The 17,102-nt window shown below is 36.7% G+C and overlaps 1 protein-coding gene across 11 annotated transcripts in view; it reads right to left on the reverse strand.

Annotated features, from left to right (window-relative positions):
* Positions 1 to 421: 421 nt before the first annotated feature.
* LOC122551995 (prominin-1-A-like) overlaps positions 422 to 17,102 on the reverse strand; it is a 286,450-nt gene continuing 269,769 nt past the window's right edge. For 8 of the 11 annotated variants that reach the window (XM_087986625.1, XM_087986630.1, XM_087986686.1 and 5 more), the window contains 2 exons: positions 6,196 to 6,317; positions 422 to 2,006 (listed from right to left, as the gene is read on the reverse strand). In XM_087986625.1, coding sequence (XP_087842751.1) covers positions 6,242 to 6,317 — 76 coding nt within the window. In that variant the 3' untranslated portion in view covers positions 422 to 2,006; positions 6,196 to 6,241. Of the gene's footprint in view, positions 2,007 to 6,195; positions 6,318 to 6,363; positions 6,409 to 13,954; positions 14,045 to 17,102 lie in introns of all 11 variants that reach the window. The other 3 variants (XM_087986694.1, XM_087986635.1, XM_087986672.1) reach the window with 2 other exon arrangements.

Below are 17,102 nucleotides of genomic sequence, written 5' to 3' on the forward strand. Positions count from 1 at the left end.
TTGGGATATCCCTAAAGAAACATTTAATATGAAAAAGGCTGTGTAGTGTTTGTAATTCAATTGTCTAAACAGAACAAAGCAGGCAAGTAATCTATGAAATAACTTATTCATTTAAGGATGGCATGAGGTGCATTAAGAATTACTTCAACAGCATCTTCAAGCTCAACTACTATCATCAACAAAGACAAACGACAGCTATGTGTGTGAACATCACTTCCAAGTCATACACCATCCTAAGTTAGCACGTGAAACCAACACTGGTCTATATCCTGGAATCTGCTGCCCAATACCATCATAAGAATTGTGATGGTTCAAAAAAACAGCATGCTACTACCTTCTCAGGGAAACTAGAAATGGGCACAAGTGTAGCCTTACTGCATTGTCACACTCCAAGAATAAAAAATGATCTTTACACTCATCAAAATAGGATTACTTTTAATAGTTAGTAACATTGTTAGGTTTCAAAACATAAGTAATATTTTTGGGTTAAGCATGGATTTCCATATTTTAAAGTTACAGCAGAAATCTGTACAAAATGCTTTGTGTCTAAGTAAAATTAAATACTCATAGAGGTTGCCAAGTGTTGTGTAACATATTTGACATCATTAGTGGTGAAGTTACAATTTTGCTTATACCTTAACCACAGCTTTTCAGCAAAGGTGAGATGAGAATGGAAGGTACTCAAGGTTTCCTTTTACAGAATTCTAACAGCTGGCACACAAGCAAATTGACCAAAGGAATGGAAAATAGGAATATTCAAGCTTTTGTGTTTAAGTGAAAATGTGTCATACAGCAGAACTTATTAGGAGTGGGGTTTTTGGCGTCAGACTGAAGAAGAGCAGTGAATTGAAAATAAACAGGGCTAGCAATTTTTTTAAGCTTGTAGTCTGGAAGGTACAATTACATATTATTGTGCAGTACTTCTTCAAAATGAAACACTCAAAACATTTCTAGGCAAGTTCTTTTTGGAAAGTACAATTAACAAAATACGTGGTATCCAAGACATTTTATTGAATATTCAAAATAGAAGATCCCATAAATCTATAACTGTGAACATATTTACAAATTCAATTCTAAAAAAGTTGTGACTAAAGTATATAGTATTTGCACATTCTACTCAACAATGACAGAGCCCAAATGACACACTGCCAGAAAAAAAGTTGTGTTTAAATGCTTTGGATATTGTGCACCTTGAATATGAAATGGTGCATATGATTATTAGATTGTGGCAGTAGTTCAGTATTTTCAATAATCTAACCAATATCACTACAATATTCTGCATTAATTGTAGCATATACATCTTCAAATAAAATGATTAAAGATACCATCTAATTTAGAAAAGTAATTTTGTTTTCTTGTATAATAGCTCATTATTTACTATTGCAAACTCTCAAATTTTGCATCTCATTTAACAAAAGGCATGTTACACTGTAATAAACTATTCTTCCCCATGCCAAAATTCCCATCATTAGTTTGAACAGCTAGCCATACAATAGTGAAGTACAAATCCACCAACAGTAGTTAGCATTCAGAATTATTAAGTATATTGTTACACTTAAGAATTGCTAAATTAATTTTCCACGTAGACAAAATTTTTAACCTGATTAACAGTATGCAAAATAAACTACATTAAGAATTACAAGAAGGATTAATTCAATAATCTTATAATACACAATATGCAGAATAAAGAAGAAATGAAAACTGTTTACAAAGTTTAAATTTTTCATAAAACAAAATGAAATAGTAAAAAGAAAATGCTAAGTTAAAGTGTGAGCGAAAAGTAGCATTACGATTTAACATATTGAGATACTAAAATGTAGGATAGTGAACTGCAGAAATGAAAAAAAGACTTTCCAAGTGTTCAACTGTTTATTCAAAATATACATTAACAAAGAGAATAATAAGGTGCGTTATGCACTGGGGCTGATGCATTTGAAGGCCTTTTCTGCAAGGTATATACAGATGTCTATTGGTTGCTGCACCCACCAAAATGTATGATGGTTCTCCTGTTGGTGGCACAGAAAGGAACAGAGATATAAAATTTAAAGAAAGTTAACATGTCATACCCAAATTATGTAATTACGCCTCCTTGACACTGGGCTGAATTATATCAAATTTGAGAGCAGTTGTTCATTGAAGAACTGGAGCTATTGTAGTATGAAAGTGAATTATTTCCCTACATTAGCATATTTTACACAAGTTTCAAATTTAACTTGCTCAAGGCATTTATTAATTCAGAGGAGATAAGCTAATTGTTGAGTACTCTGGTCCACCAATATCTGTTTCCTAAATAAGACTCACAATTGACAATGGATTAGTTTGTCTGCAAAGTTCATATGCAAACATAGACACAGATATTTGGAGCTGCATTTTCAATCCAGATTTGGGAACCTCTTGCCTGGATCATTTCCAAGTCCCAGTGCTGGAGTTGATTATTACTGTGTTATAAAATTGAGTTAATAACATTTAAGAATATCAAAACTAGAAATTATGATAAGCTCTGTAGATCAAAATGTTTACAAACAGATTTTTTGAATATAAGAAAAATAACGAAAGCTCTATAATCTACTTTGTTCAAATACCAATCTAACCAGAAGTCATAATTTACACATTATAGAATTCTGAACATACTAAAAACGGGTTCAAGATATTTTCAAGATTCCTTCTGTGAGTATGATGGAGTATAAACAGTTGATCTGGTTGGGTTTGGTTTCTCAATCCCAAAAGATATTTTATTAAACTTGCAGCAGGCTGGCAAACATGAACATAGATATCAGGTGGTAGCATATTTAGTTGGTAGAATAAGGGGAATATGTATTCGTAGGAAAATAAACCTAAATGCAGCAGAGGATGGAGGATCTGAGTGCAAAAGTAGCAACACTGGTCAATAAGGTGATTAAAATATCACTGGTATTCATTTTTCAGGGAATGAATTGAAAGATTGAACTTGTGCAAAATTTGGTTAGACTGCATTTGGAGTAGTGTAAACAGTTATGACCATTATTTAATTGTGATAAAGGAAAAACCTTCCCAAACAGATTGACTAGAATTCTTCCAGCATTGACTTTATACCAATCATAAAACATTGTACATTGAACTTGCAGATATGGCTCTTTAAAGAAAAGATTGAGTTGTGATTTAAGTGCGTTATGGAAAGGTGTGAGTAGGAGAAAACATACTTCTACCACAAAGTATTGATGAAGGGTCTTGCCTGAAACTTCAACTCTCCTGCTCTTCTGATGCTACCTGACCTGCTGTGCTTTTTCCAGCTCCACATTTTATCAGCTCTGCTAGATTTTAGAGTCCATGATTAGGGAAACAATTGCAGATACTTGGAAGTGCATTGTAAAATAGGCCTGAGTAAATATGGTTTCATCAAGGCCAGGTCATGCCTGAAAAATCTATTAATATTCTCTGAGGAGGTAATGAGCAAGTTAGACAAAACAGAGCCAGTGGATGTGATATATTTGGATTTCTAGAAGGCCTTTGACAAGGTGCTGTGCAGGAGGCTGTTAAATAAGATAAAAGCCCATAGTGTTGAGGACAAAATATTGGCATGGATAGAGGACTGGCTGACAGGCAGAAGGCAGGAGTCTTTTTCAGGATGGCAGCTGGTGACTTGTAGAGTTCCACAAGGGTCAATGTTGGGATCACATTATACATTAATGACCTCGATGAAGGAACTGAGGTCATTATTGTTAAGTTTGCAGATGACACGAAGATAGGTGGAGGGACAGGTAGTGTTCAGAAAGCTGGGAGGCTGCAGAAGGATTTGTACAGACTAGGCGATTAGGCAAATATGTGGCAGATGGATTTCAATGTGGGAACGTGTGCACTTTTAGTAGAAAGAGTAAAGGTATAGACTATTATCTAAATGATGTGATTTTTGATTTATGGGGAAAGACTTCAGAAATTTGAAGCACAATAGGACTTGGGTGTCCTAGTTCAGGATTCTCATAAGGTTAACTAAGGTTAATATGCAGTTCAGTTGGCAATTAGGAAGGCAAATGTAATGTTAGCATTCACTTCAAGAGGACTACAATATAAGTAAGAAAAGATGAGGCAGTGTAAGGCATTGGTCAGATCCCATTTGCGACCCATATCTAAGGAAGTATGTACTGATGTTGGAGAGGGTCCTCAGGTGATTTACAAGAATGATCCCTGGAATGAAGGAGTTGTCATATGAGGAGTGGTTCAGTGGATCTGTACTCTTTGGAGTTTAGAAGAATAAGGATAAAGGATAAGGGATAAGGGACATCTGACTCAAGCTTACAGAATACTGGGAGGCCTGGATAGGGTGGATGTGGAGTAGATGTTTCTACCAGTAGGAGAGACTAATACCCATGGGCACAGTCTCAAAATGAAAGGACAACCTTTAAAACTGAAATGAGGAGGAATTTCTTCAGCCAGAGAATGGTTTTTATTGCCACAGAAGAATGTAGAAGCCAAGTTATTTAAGATAGAAATATATAAATTCTTGATTAGCAAAGGGATCAAGGGTTACCGGAAGCAGGCAGGAGAATAGAGCTGAGAAAAATATCAGCCATGATCAAATAGTGGAGCAGACTTGATGGGCTGAATGGCCTAATTCTGCTCCTATATCTAAGATCTTATGGTTATCTGCAGACTTTTATGACTCATGCATAGGTACACCCAGATCCCTCTGTAGCTCAGAGCTCTGCATTCTATTACCATTTAGATAACATACTTTTTTTTATTCTTTGTCAAAATGAACAATTTCTCTTTTTCCTACACTACATACATGTGCCAGATTTTTGACCCTCACTTAAACTATCCACATTCTATATAATCTGCTTTTGTCTTCTTCATAACTTACTTTCTACCTATCTTTGAGACATCAGCAAATTTAGCAACCATACCCTTTTGGCCCCTTTATCCAAGTCATTTTATAAATTGATAAAGTTTGAGATGCCAGCACACTACTCAGTACATCTTACCAATCAGAAAATGACCCATTCGTGCCTATTCTCTGTTTCCTGTCATCTATCCATACTAAAATATTATCCCCTACACCATAAATTATTTTATTTTCTACAATAATTTTGATGTGACAACTTACGAAAAAAAAGGACATAATGATGGGGTTAGAAGATTCAAAGTTACTCACGTGGAACCTTAATGCCCCAAATATACATCTGTTTTTACTAAATAGCTTCAAATATTTTATAAGGTTTTATTAGCTTAAAAAATATTCAATTCAGTTGATTCACTTAAGTATTTGGTGAATGAAGAATTATAGTGAAGTACACCAATACCAATATGGTTGTGTCAATCTCCTAAAGTTGAAAAGCTGTAAGCAATATTATTAAAACAAAACAATATTTGAAACAAAACTAAACTGGAAAGATTGAAATAAAAATAAACATATTTTATTCTGGGAGCTTTTTCTTCTTTTACAAAAATAATTTGACAGAATGAATTTGAATCTTGGGTGACCCTTTGGAGGGTCAGTGTTGGGCCAAAGGGCCTGTTTCCACTCTGTAGGGATTCTATGATTCTATTCTATGAAAGCTATAAGTATAGATTTGTTTTCTTTCAAATGTCTTCAATATAAGTTTGAAATAGTAGTTTTCACAGTTTAAAACATAAACTGAAGCAAAAGACCCTCTCAGCCTAGGTGCAGGATAAAAGATAAAAAAAAATAGGCCAGTATTTACTGACTATCACACTGCACATGTGGTGGTACATTGCTTTCTTGAACTGCTTCAGTCCTCAGGTTGTAAGAACACCTTATTGTTGTTAGAAATAGAATTCCCAAGATTTTTACCCAACAATAGTGAAGGAAGAACAACTTGGTCCCAAGTTAGGATGGTATATGATGTTCAGGGGAGCTTACAGATGATGTGTTCCAATACATCTGCTGCTCTTGGCCTTTTTGGTAGAGATTCTGGATTTGAAAGATGCTTTTGCAGGAGCCTCGGTGAGTTTCTGCAATGGATTTTGTAGAGAGTACACATTATTGCCAAATGACAGGCTCAAGGGGCTGAATGGCCTATTCCTGGAGTGAGTTAATGTTTGGAAAGGAGTTGTCAAATCAAGTGGACTGTTTATTCTTGGATAGTGTCCGGCTTATTCAGTGTCATCAGACCTGCACTCATCCAGACAAGTGGGGAGGTTTCAAGAACACTTTTGACTTATACCTTAAAGATGGTGGACAGGAGATCAATTTCTTACCACAGACTTCCTAGCTTCTTGTTTTAAGGAATTCCTGCAGAAATGCTCAGGGACTGAAATCACTGATGCATGCAGATAAAGAAATTGAATCCAAACATTGTGAAGAAACCAGCAGTTTGATTCTGTAAATATCAAAATGATTTTTAAAAACACTGTTAAGAAGCCTACCTTCAAGAAGCTGCCCAATGCATCTACCAGTATTCCACTATACTGCTACAATTTTAGACAAAAATGAAAAATGTTAGCATAAACACAATTTCAACATTATAGGTATTCCATTTAATCTTAAAGATAAGCGATTGTATTTGCTCAGTATAGTGAGGAATTTCTTTCAATGTGGCCTATTCTATTCAATTCTAACATTTACATTGATATTTCATTAGTACTACATATTTATTAGCAATAGCAGTTGTACAATATGATACTAAATATAATTTTGTTCAACATTTGTACTAACAAATTTGAATACAACAAACTGCATAGCTTTACAAAACACAAACATTTCACAGTTCTGAAATCTAAAAGGTGATAAGGCACACAGCAAGGGTGAACACTACTGGGTAAGAAATAGAAACTGATTCTTCATATGGGATAAGGGAATCTTGTCAGGCTTTTTAGGAATATCTGTCTCAGGCAACTGCTGGCTGTGTATTTCAAAATGAAAAAAGCAATAAATTATTCATAATGCAAAGAACAGTGCAGTACAGGAACAGGCCCTTTGGCCCACCAAGCCTGCACAAGTAATTATAAATTATGAAATTCAGCTTTCTTTTGCAGCACTTTATGACTGGTTACATATTTTCTTTGAGCTGGTGTGATATAGGTTATTGGTACAAAGGCATTAAATAAAATACTAAGCACAACTTACAAAATTATTACTAACATTGTTGATACAGCGTACGGAGCCAAAATGTGATCAAATTCAGTATCTTGGCAATATCACATCAAAAGATCAACATTTATTCAGTCTACCTCATTCAATTACAGGTCTAGACATCAGAAATCTTTATAGGAAAACATTTTCTGATGTTGTGACTCCATTGGCATCCTTTAAATGATACTCCATCCACTTTTCAATGAGAGCTGTGTCAATACTCATTTTACATCAATAACTAAACAATCTTTTTTGTAGGACCTTGCCTTTCAATTATCGATTCTCTCATGCCAGATTTTAACCTAAACTGTAACATTCATTTTTTTGTTAATGTGAACCAGCTAGGTCAACTATGTAGAACAGCCCTGTTGACCACAGTGACTGCGGTCTTGGGTTGTGGTGTGGAAGAAAAGAATAAAGAGCTATGGTGAAACCTGATAAAAAGTATGTACCTTCCAAATGATAGTTCTTCATAAATTGCAACGCTTTAATGAAATAAAATATATCCAGAATCTCTCAAACAATTAATAAAGTACTTATTGCTGCTCATGGAACTGCAAATGGTCTTCAGAGGAGAATGAATATTGCAATAACTTTATTTTTAAAAATGATGTTTTAGTGTCTAATAACCACCACTAAAAAGTGATTAACAGTTATTTTATATTTTTATCTTATTTGTTGTTACTGAATGTTCAAATGAGCAGTATTAAACTGAGAAATTAGACTCGTCTTCCAGGGGTGAAATGCACTTAATTTTACCTTAAGCAATATGGAAGAAATGGTATGCTTTTCCATTATATTGTGATTAAAATCTATTGGGAATTTCTGGAGGAGATAGTAAGATTAGAAATTTGATATTGGTAATTGTGATTCAGTTGGAAGTGCTCTTACCTCTAAGTTGAAGACTCACTTTAGAGACTTTAGCATACACTCCAGTGTAGTACTATGGGAGTACTGACAGAGGGGCTGGGTAAACTCAGACATGTCTGTTCTCAGTTAGCTAAAAAAAGACCTACTGCACTATTTCAAAGAAAGGCAAAGGTGTCATTTCTGGTATTGGGACAATCTTTTTTCTAACCACTACCACTGGAGAACTACTGTTTATAGAGCTTACTATCATAAATTTGCTTTATATTACAATAAAAAGTATGTTTGAAAAGTGGCTGCAAAGAAATTGGAATGTCCCGAGTTCATGAGAAATACTTTTTAAAGGTTAAACAGATTTCCATTAAGGAAGGTAAGCCAGCAATTGATATCTATTTTAATTTTTATGAGAAATACTACAAAGTTTCATATGCAAAGAGAAAGTCTGTAAGTGATGAGATATACTTAAATTATTTTTATTGGAGAAGGTTTATAAAGGAAGTCATATTCAAGGTCTTCAAAATATAATTGATGTTTATATTACATGCTGTGTTTTTTTAATCCTCATTAGAGTAGTGTAAATGTGGAACAGGCTCCAAGCTGGAGTTAATTCATTCAAATGGTTGCATTTACAAAGGAATGTGAAAAAGAAGGAGAAATGTGAAGGCCTGAGCTTGAACTCCAGAGAAAGAAGGTAGCAAGGGAGATACAGAAAGAGAATTTTAAAGCAAGTAAGAATTCAGATAATGTTTCTTCAAAGCAGTGCAGGGAGAAGTTTAATGATCTTTTGCTTTCCACAAGGGTAGGTGTCAACATCTTCTCCACTACCTCATACTCACCATTTACTCTATCTCTGCTATTGCACACCAACATTACCAAGGCTTCTGGATTATAACTCATGAAGCATGTAGGGGCATTGTCTTGAAGAGAAAGGTGTCTAAAGACCCAGAGAAGCAAGCTTTTGCCACTCTGACTTTTAGCCAAGAATTAGCAACATCTAGATTTTCAGGGAAGGTGAGGAGAATTGGGAGCAGCAGTGAAATGAGATGACTTTAGTTAATAATGAGATGCAAATATATGGAGGATAAGGTAGTAGCTGCTCATTAGTGAAGTTCAGAATGCTCTGATAAACCTTAGGGGGAAAATAAGATTTTGTATTCCATTTTTACCGGGTTTTGTCAACTGTTCCGCCATTGATCATGCCACTCAAAATTTGCCAGGGACATAGAAATATTATTTGAGAGGTGGTATGATTAATAAAGAAATAGTACATTGCACATTCTCCCTGTGTCTGAATGGGTTTCCTCCGGTGCTCCGGTTTCCTCCCACAGTCACAAAGATGTGCAGGCTAGGTGAATTAGCCATGTTAAATTGCTCATAGTGTTAGGTGCATTAGTCAAGAGGGAGGTGGGTTGCTTTTCGGAGGGTCAGTGTGGACTTGTTGGGCTGAAGGCCGTTTCCACACTGTAGGGAATCTAATCTAATCTGTGGAATAATTGCAATCCAACCTCAAAAAACTAGATCGAATGAAGTAGAATTAATTGAGATGATGGATTATATGTGAATTTCTTTAGGAATTTGAAAGTAAAATTCTTGAAAATAGTCGAGCTGTTAGTTATCTAAACTTCTTTGATTGAAGCCCAGGTGGCATATCCTGGTTTGTAACCTCAGATAGCATATTTTGAAAAAGATTCAGAAAGGGTCCCTGAAAGTTATCTCAAAAAAAAGGACACAGAGGAGAAAGTGAAAACTTTTTCAGAGTCAAGCCAATGATCAGTGGACATCTGTCAATCAAGTTATTATTCCTCTGGGAGCCTCCTGCAGGGATATTTTAAAAATTGCTCACGAGATCTTGATGGTCATTGGCCATGACTAAATGGTCATTTGGGAACAAAGAAGAGTCAGGTTAAAATAGTGAAGCACTTTTATTGGTCAGACTTGTTTGGAGATATGGTTGAAGTCTACAAGACAGATGACACACCTTGATTCATCAGTTAAACCAACTCAATTGGTTCTATTACCTAGTTTTGATGATCAGTATGGTTCGAGCAGCTTGTGTGGGATCGCTAAACCTAAACAGGGGTATCAATATCTTTCAATCATTCTGAATTTGTCTATCCAATTTCCAAAGGCAAGCCTTTATGAAAAAAAAAGTTAGCAATCAAAAGATTAACTCCGTTTTTCACTAACTCTGGGATATCAAGAGAGCTTAGCCTTAACAGAGATTATGTTTCGTATCACAAATATTGTAGGAGTCAATGTGTAGTTTAGGATGAAAGCAGATTAAATTATGCACATGCCACTCTCAGTCTCAGGATACATCCAACTTTAGAAACAATGATTAGAGTTTATTGGCTTGCATATCTCAATCTATTTCATTTTTACTGCTTGCCATTAGAGAAGCACCTAACAAGTCAACTGGTTTCAATCTCTTTAGATATGTAGTAAAGGGAACACCCAAATTCATTAAAGAGAAAATTATAGCCCAAGAAGAAGTCCCTTACACTATTTGTTCAAGTTTCAAAGAAGTATGTGAACAGCATGTACAGGAACATCAGAATGTCAAGGTTTGCCAAAAGTAATAAAAAAACTGAGCAGATAAGAAAGCTGAAACTCAAACTGTAAAACCTGGGTGTAAACTATTAGCTCTGTTACCTTGATCAGGTGAATTACTGAAAGCTATGTTTATTAGACTTTATTTTGTATATTATGGTTAGAAAGTAAATGAGATAAATCATACAAATAATGCCCAGATAGAAGGAAACATAAATGAATGTGCCATACAAATCTACTGAAACAATATTATGACAAAGAGACTGGTCAACTAGAATATATACTCTGGTGGTAAAGAGGGAAAATGGTGACCTGATTATGATATCAAGATCTGATTAATCACTAAGATTCTAGTTTGATTAGAGAAGGTAGTGCTGTAACAAAATTGACTTTAATCTAATTCCGTGACTTGAGGACTGATATGGATTGAAAATTAGCACGTTGTAAGAAAATTAATTTTTTAAAAAAGTTACTAGCAAGTTCTACCTAAAGTAATCCTAGATGGCCTTTGCAATGTAAGATTATGCCATTTGGAATGACTGATGTACAAAGTTACCTTACAAAGGTTCATAAACCAAGATTACGCAATTATATTATCTACAAAAGTTGATTTGAAGGTAAATTAGCAGAAGTTGAATTTGCCAAATGCAAAGTCACATATTTGAGACATGTTATTTAAGCATGGTAAAGTTGCCCAGAAAAGCTAAAGTTAAAGCAATTATGGGCTTTGCTGTCCCTAAAACAAAATAGGAAAGATTATGATTCCTCAGAAATGTGTAGGTTCTGCTTGAAGTTTGTAACAACTTTTAACAAACTAGTTGAAGAAGGATTGTACATTTTAAGCAGGCAGAGCTTTGTCAGACTACTTTTGAGGGATTTAGTAGATTCCAGTAATACCCCTCACAACTGACATTAAACATGCAGTGACTGATTTTTCCATTGCTCCTGCCTTAAATAATAAAAATGACATTTGCAAAGGTGATGAACTACTTTAAGATAAAATGTTCTACTTCAAATTTGTTTAAAGTAATACAAGTTTTATTTTAGACCTTTTGGGAACTTTGAATAACACAAGAAACTCTTCCTTCTCTCTGCCCCGATTCCCCTTTACCATCATCTGCCCAACTAACATCCATACCTCCCAAAGTGGCCTGTAGAAAATTCTGAATATCATATTACTGACCAACTGTAATGAAAGCTAATGGAACATTATATTTTATTGCAAGTGGAATTGAATGCAAGAGCAGGGAGGTTATGCTTCAGTTATAGAGGGCATTGGTGAGACCACATCTGGAGTACTGTGTAGGATACTGGTCACTGTACTTACAGAAAGATGTTAATGCATTAGGAGCATTTCAGTAAAGACTTATTAGATCTATACTGGAATAAGCATTTTGCTTTATGAGAAAAAAGTTAGATAAGCTAGGCTTGTATAATTTAGAGTTCAGATGAATCAAAGGTGACTTAACTGAAATATAGAGCTGGAAATGAGTTGCTGGAAAAGCGCAGCAGGTCAGGCAGCATCCAGGGAACAGGAGAATCGACGTTTTGGGCATAAGCCCTTCTTATGCCCGAAACGTCGATTCTCCTGTTCCCTGGATGCTGCCTGACCTGCTGCGCTTTTCCAGCAACACATTTCCAGCTCTGATCTCCAGCATCTGCAGACCTCACTTTCTCCTTAACTGAAATATATAAAATTCTGACAGGACTTGATCAGGTAGATGTGAAAAGGATGTTTACTCTCATGGGAGAATTGAACCAAAGTTCATAGTTTAAAAACATAGGGTCACCCATTTAAGACAGATGAGTTAACATGTTTTTTCTCTGAGATTTACAAGTCTTTGGAATTCCCTTCCTCAAAAAATAGTGAATGCAGCATCTTTAAACATTTCTTACGGAAGAGGCAGATAGATTCTTGATGAGCAAAAGTATGAAAGATGAGGACATACAGGAGTGTAGAGTTGAGGTTAAAATCAGATCAACCATGATCTTATTGAATGGCAGGGTAGGTTCGAAGAATCAAGTGACACACTCAAGAGTTTCAAAGAATGCAAGGTGATCTTATTAAAACTTGAAAATATTCGAGGAAAAAAAAAGGATGTAGATAACATGTTTTCCCTGGTTGGGAACCTAGAACCAGGAGAAATATTTCAAAGTAAGGGGAAAACCATTTGCAACTGAGATCAAGAGAATTTCTTTCACTCAGAGGTTTGTGAATCTTCAGAAGTCGCTATTCCAGAAAGCTGTGGAAACTCAGTCATTGAGTATGCTTAATGAAGTGATGTACAGAACTCTAAATATCAATAACGCAAAGAGATATGGAATGTTTGAGAGTAAGGCATTGAAATGGTCACCCATGATCACACTGAATGGTGGCACAGGCTTGAGGGACTGAATAGCTGACTTCTGCTCCCATGTTCCTACCTTTCTATTCTTCCTATCAAAGTGAACAACCTCACATTTCCCCATATTAAATTCCATTTGTCAAGCTTTGATCAAAGATTCTCCTTCATTGGTCCATAAGGTTGTGTGGTAATTTCACTGAGGTGTTTAAAATTATTACAGGATTTCATGTAAAAATGACAGGATAGCTATTTCCCCTGGTGAGGGATTTCAAAACAACATGTCATTCAAATGTAAAATGAGGGTGTACGTTTTCACACAGATGGTAATGGAAACTTTCCCTCAGAAGGCTGTGGATGCTGTGTCGTTGAGGTTTTTGGGTTGATTTCGATTTGGTAAATTAATATTGCATATGGAACAAAGCTAAGTAAATAGGGTTCAGGCAGAGATGAATTGTGATCTCATTGGCTGGTGGAACAATCTGAAGGTACTGTACAATCTGTTTCTATAACTGAAGATGAACTGAAGAGCTACAATTCATCAGATTAAGAAAGTTTTAATAAGTAGTTTTGTTGTTTATATCATTCAATTAAATAATATTCCAATTTTCAAAATAATTGTGGTACAAGGGTAGCACTCTTGATTCCAAAACTGAATTGGAATCAAGGTCCATGACTTGAGTACAAAGACCTCCGCTGACACTCCAGTGAATTACTGAGGGAGTACTGCACTCTTGGGGATGTCACCTTACTCTTATGGGTATCACCTTTTGAATGAAATGTTAAACCAAGGCTCCATGTACCTTCTCAAATGTGCATAGATGATGCTGTAGTATGACAGGTATAGTGATTTATCCACAATATTGTGATTAATATTTACATAACAATCAACATCACTAAAATCAGATTATCTGGCCATAGTTGCCTTGTGGTTTATAGAGGTTTGTTGTCATTATCCCTACATTACAAGAATTGCTACATTTAAAACATACAATTGGTTCTGAAGTGCTTTGGGGCATCTTAGGGTCAGTAAAGGTGGTGTGGGTCTATCTTTCTCTCTTTCTATGTGATGGCATCCCATAATTTCCTTTTGAACAAAAAGAGAAAAATATAGTATATCTAGTACCTTAACAACCCAGGAGTATCTCACCAACCAGAGAGCTTTGGAGGAGCTGAAGCTCTGGGGAATCTGGTCAAAGTATCATAAGGAGGAGTGCTATTGATGTGAATAAAACCAAAATCAATTAAGCCGGAATATTTACTGCATCAGTTAAACAGTTATTTGTTATACTTCGCTTTGAAACCATGCCATTGAAAATAAAACATGCATCTGTTACTTTAAAACAAACACCCTTCATTCAAATAGAAACCACAATATTTTATAAAATGGAAAATTTACTTTCAAGTATTTTTTGAGAAATAAACAATGCTTTAGTCCTCAAACATAACATTGTATTTAAAAGAACATTTGTTTGCCTTTGAATGTCCATCCAAAATGTTTACATATTACTAAACTGAAGTAAAATTTGCAACACTACAAATCTCATGAAATACACATATGCATATACTAAGAAACTAATTATAGTTTATCAGTGTTTACACACAGCATGCATCACTACGCATTCAAACAAGGCACTAAACATGCTTTCAACCGCCCATTCTTTGAAATGAACTATCACCATCTCACACATTAGAGATAGAATAATCTGTGTAATGAAAATTAGTACATGTAAATCCTACAAATCTAGAGGTTGATTAATTCAATTTTTATAGATATTGTCCATTTGATGCTACGTGAACATGCATTGGTTCAAAGAGTTGATCCACCTTGCAACTTTTGGTACTATATTGAAATAACTTAGTCCAAAACATGTTCTAAACTTTGCATCATTTCAGTTGAACCATATTCAGAAGCCTTGATTTTCTTCAATTTCATTCTTTCTTTTACATTTTATTCGACAAATTACTTTTAAGAATACGTGGACTAAGAAAGGCATGATTCACAAATACACATCCTGCTATTTTTTCTATCAGTTTAAAGCTTGGTAGTAAGGGAAATTGTTGTGAACCATAGTGAATATGGAAATTAATTTTAGATTTTATTTGAATGCGTAAGAGTAGATCGTTGTCAGTTAACAGTAAGGCAATAGCAATTATATGAATACAGCTGTTTCACTGTATTGAAATGTGCAACTGATCCAAAAGATAGCAGCAATTCTCATCTCTCTTTCACACCAAGAGTACAGATGAGAAAAAATTAATCATATTTGTGTATTGTTAACTTACATCAATTGTGCTTAATTATAATTTGAAATTGCAAGATCAAAAAGAACACTAAAAATTGACATCCGGGAATGAAAATGTCAGTATTCTGCTAAAAGGTAAGTGAAGGGCAGCAAGAAAGAGTGGTCAACCTAGGCAAAGTTGTAGGTGGACTACAGTAGATGAAGAAGATGGTCCATGACAGATGAGCATCATATACCAGGTAAAAACAAGGACTGCAGATGCTGGAAACCAGATTCTAGATTAGAGTGGTGCTGGAAAAGCACATCAGTTCAGGCAGCATCCGAGGGGCAGGAAAATCGACGTTTCGGGCAAAAGCCCTTCATTAGGAATACAGGCAGAGTGCCTGCAGGATGGAGAGATAAATGAGAGGAGGGTGGGGGTGTGGAGAAAGTAGCATAGAGTACAACAGGTGAGGGGGGGTGGGGATGGAGATGATAGGTCAGAGAGGAAGGTGGGGTAAGGTAGCAATGAGTACAATGGGTGAATGGGGGTGGGGATAAAGGTGATAGGTCAGAGAAGAGGGTGGAGTTGATAGGTGGAAAGGAAGATAGGCAGGTAAGACAAGTCATGGGGACAGTGCTAAGCTGGAAGTTTGGAACTGGGGTGAGGTGGGGGAAGGGGAAATGAGGAAACTGGTGAAGTCCACATTGATGCCCTGGGGTTGAAGTGTGCCGAGGTGGAAGATGAGGCGTTCTTCCTCCAGGCGTCGGGTGGTGAGGGAGCGGCGGTGAAGGAGGCCCAGGACCTCCATGTCCTCGGCTGAGTGGGAGGGGGAGTTGAAATGTTGGGGCACAGGGCGGTGTGGTTGATTGGTGCGGGTGTCCCAGAGATGTTCCCTAAAGCACTCTGCTAGGAGGTGTCCAGTCTCCCCAATGTAGAGGAGACCACATCGGGAGCAACGGATACAATAAATGATATTGGTGGATGTGCAGGTAAAATTTTGATGGATGTGGAAGGCTCCTTTGGGGCCTTGGATGGAGGTGAGGGAGGAGGTTTGGGTGCAGGCTTTGCAATTCCTGCGGTGGCAGGGAAAGGTGCCAGGATGGGAGGGTGGGTTGTTGGGGGGCGTGGACCTGACCAGGTAGTCACAGAGGGAATGGTCTTTGTGGAAGTGGAAAGGGGTGGGGAGGGAAATATATCCCTGGTGGTGGGGTCCGTTTAGAGGTGGCAGAAATGTCGTCAGATGATTTGGTTTATGCGAAGGTTGGTAGGGCGGAAGGTGAGCACCAGGGGGTTTTGTCCTTGTGGGACCCCACCACCAGGGGTCCCATCCAGGCACCGCAGGAATTGAAAAACCTGCACCACTCTAATCTAGAATCATACACCAGGTCAACAGATATCCTGACAAGAGTCACTATAAGCGGCAATTGTATGCAGGTGATGGGCATTGACTAGACATTCACTTGAACCCCAAAATTTGAAGACCAAATCTATGATTCCTAGGGTTAAGAGGTGCTTGCTGGCAATATGTAAATCTACAAGTACACATTATAAAAGTGTGTGGTGCATTTGGACTTTTCAGAAGGCTTTTGATGAGATCTCACATTAGTGGTTATTGGGCAAAACTAAAGCACACAAGATTGGCAGTGTATACTGGCATGGATTGAGAACTGGTTGACAGACAGGAAACAGAATAAATGGGTCTTATTCTGGGTGGCAGGCAGTGACTAGTGATGTACTGCAAGGATCAGTGCATGGTCCCAGCTATTCACAATAAATATACCCTCCAAGTGACCTGGATGAGGAAACCAAATGCAACATTTACAAGTTTGTTGATGACACAAAAATGGGCAGGATTGAGAGTTGTGAAGACAATGCAAAGAGGCGGTATAATGGCTCAGTGGTTAGCACTGCTGCCTCACAGCGCCAGGTAACCCAGGTTTGATTCCAACCTTGGTGACTATCTGTATGGAGTTTGCACATTCTCCCATTGTCTGCATGGGTTTCCTCCGTGTGCTCCAGTTTCCTCCCATAGTCCAAAGATGTGT

This window comes from Chiloscyllium plagiosum, unplaced genomic scaffold (genome assembly GCF_037043375.1).
Source record: "Chiloscyllium plagiosum isolate Xiang-an unplaced genomic scaffold, Cpla_swu_hap1 HiC_scaffold_1, whole genome shotgun sequence".
Lineage (NCBI taxonomy): Eukaryota > Metazoa > Chordata > Chondrichthyes > Orectolobiformes > Hemiscylliidae > Chiloscyllium > Chiloscyllium plagiosum.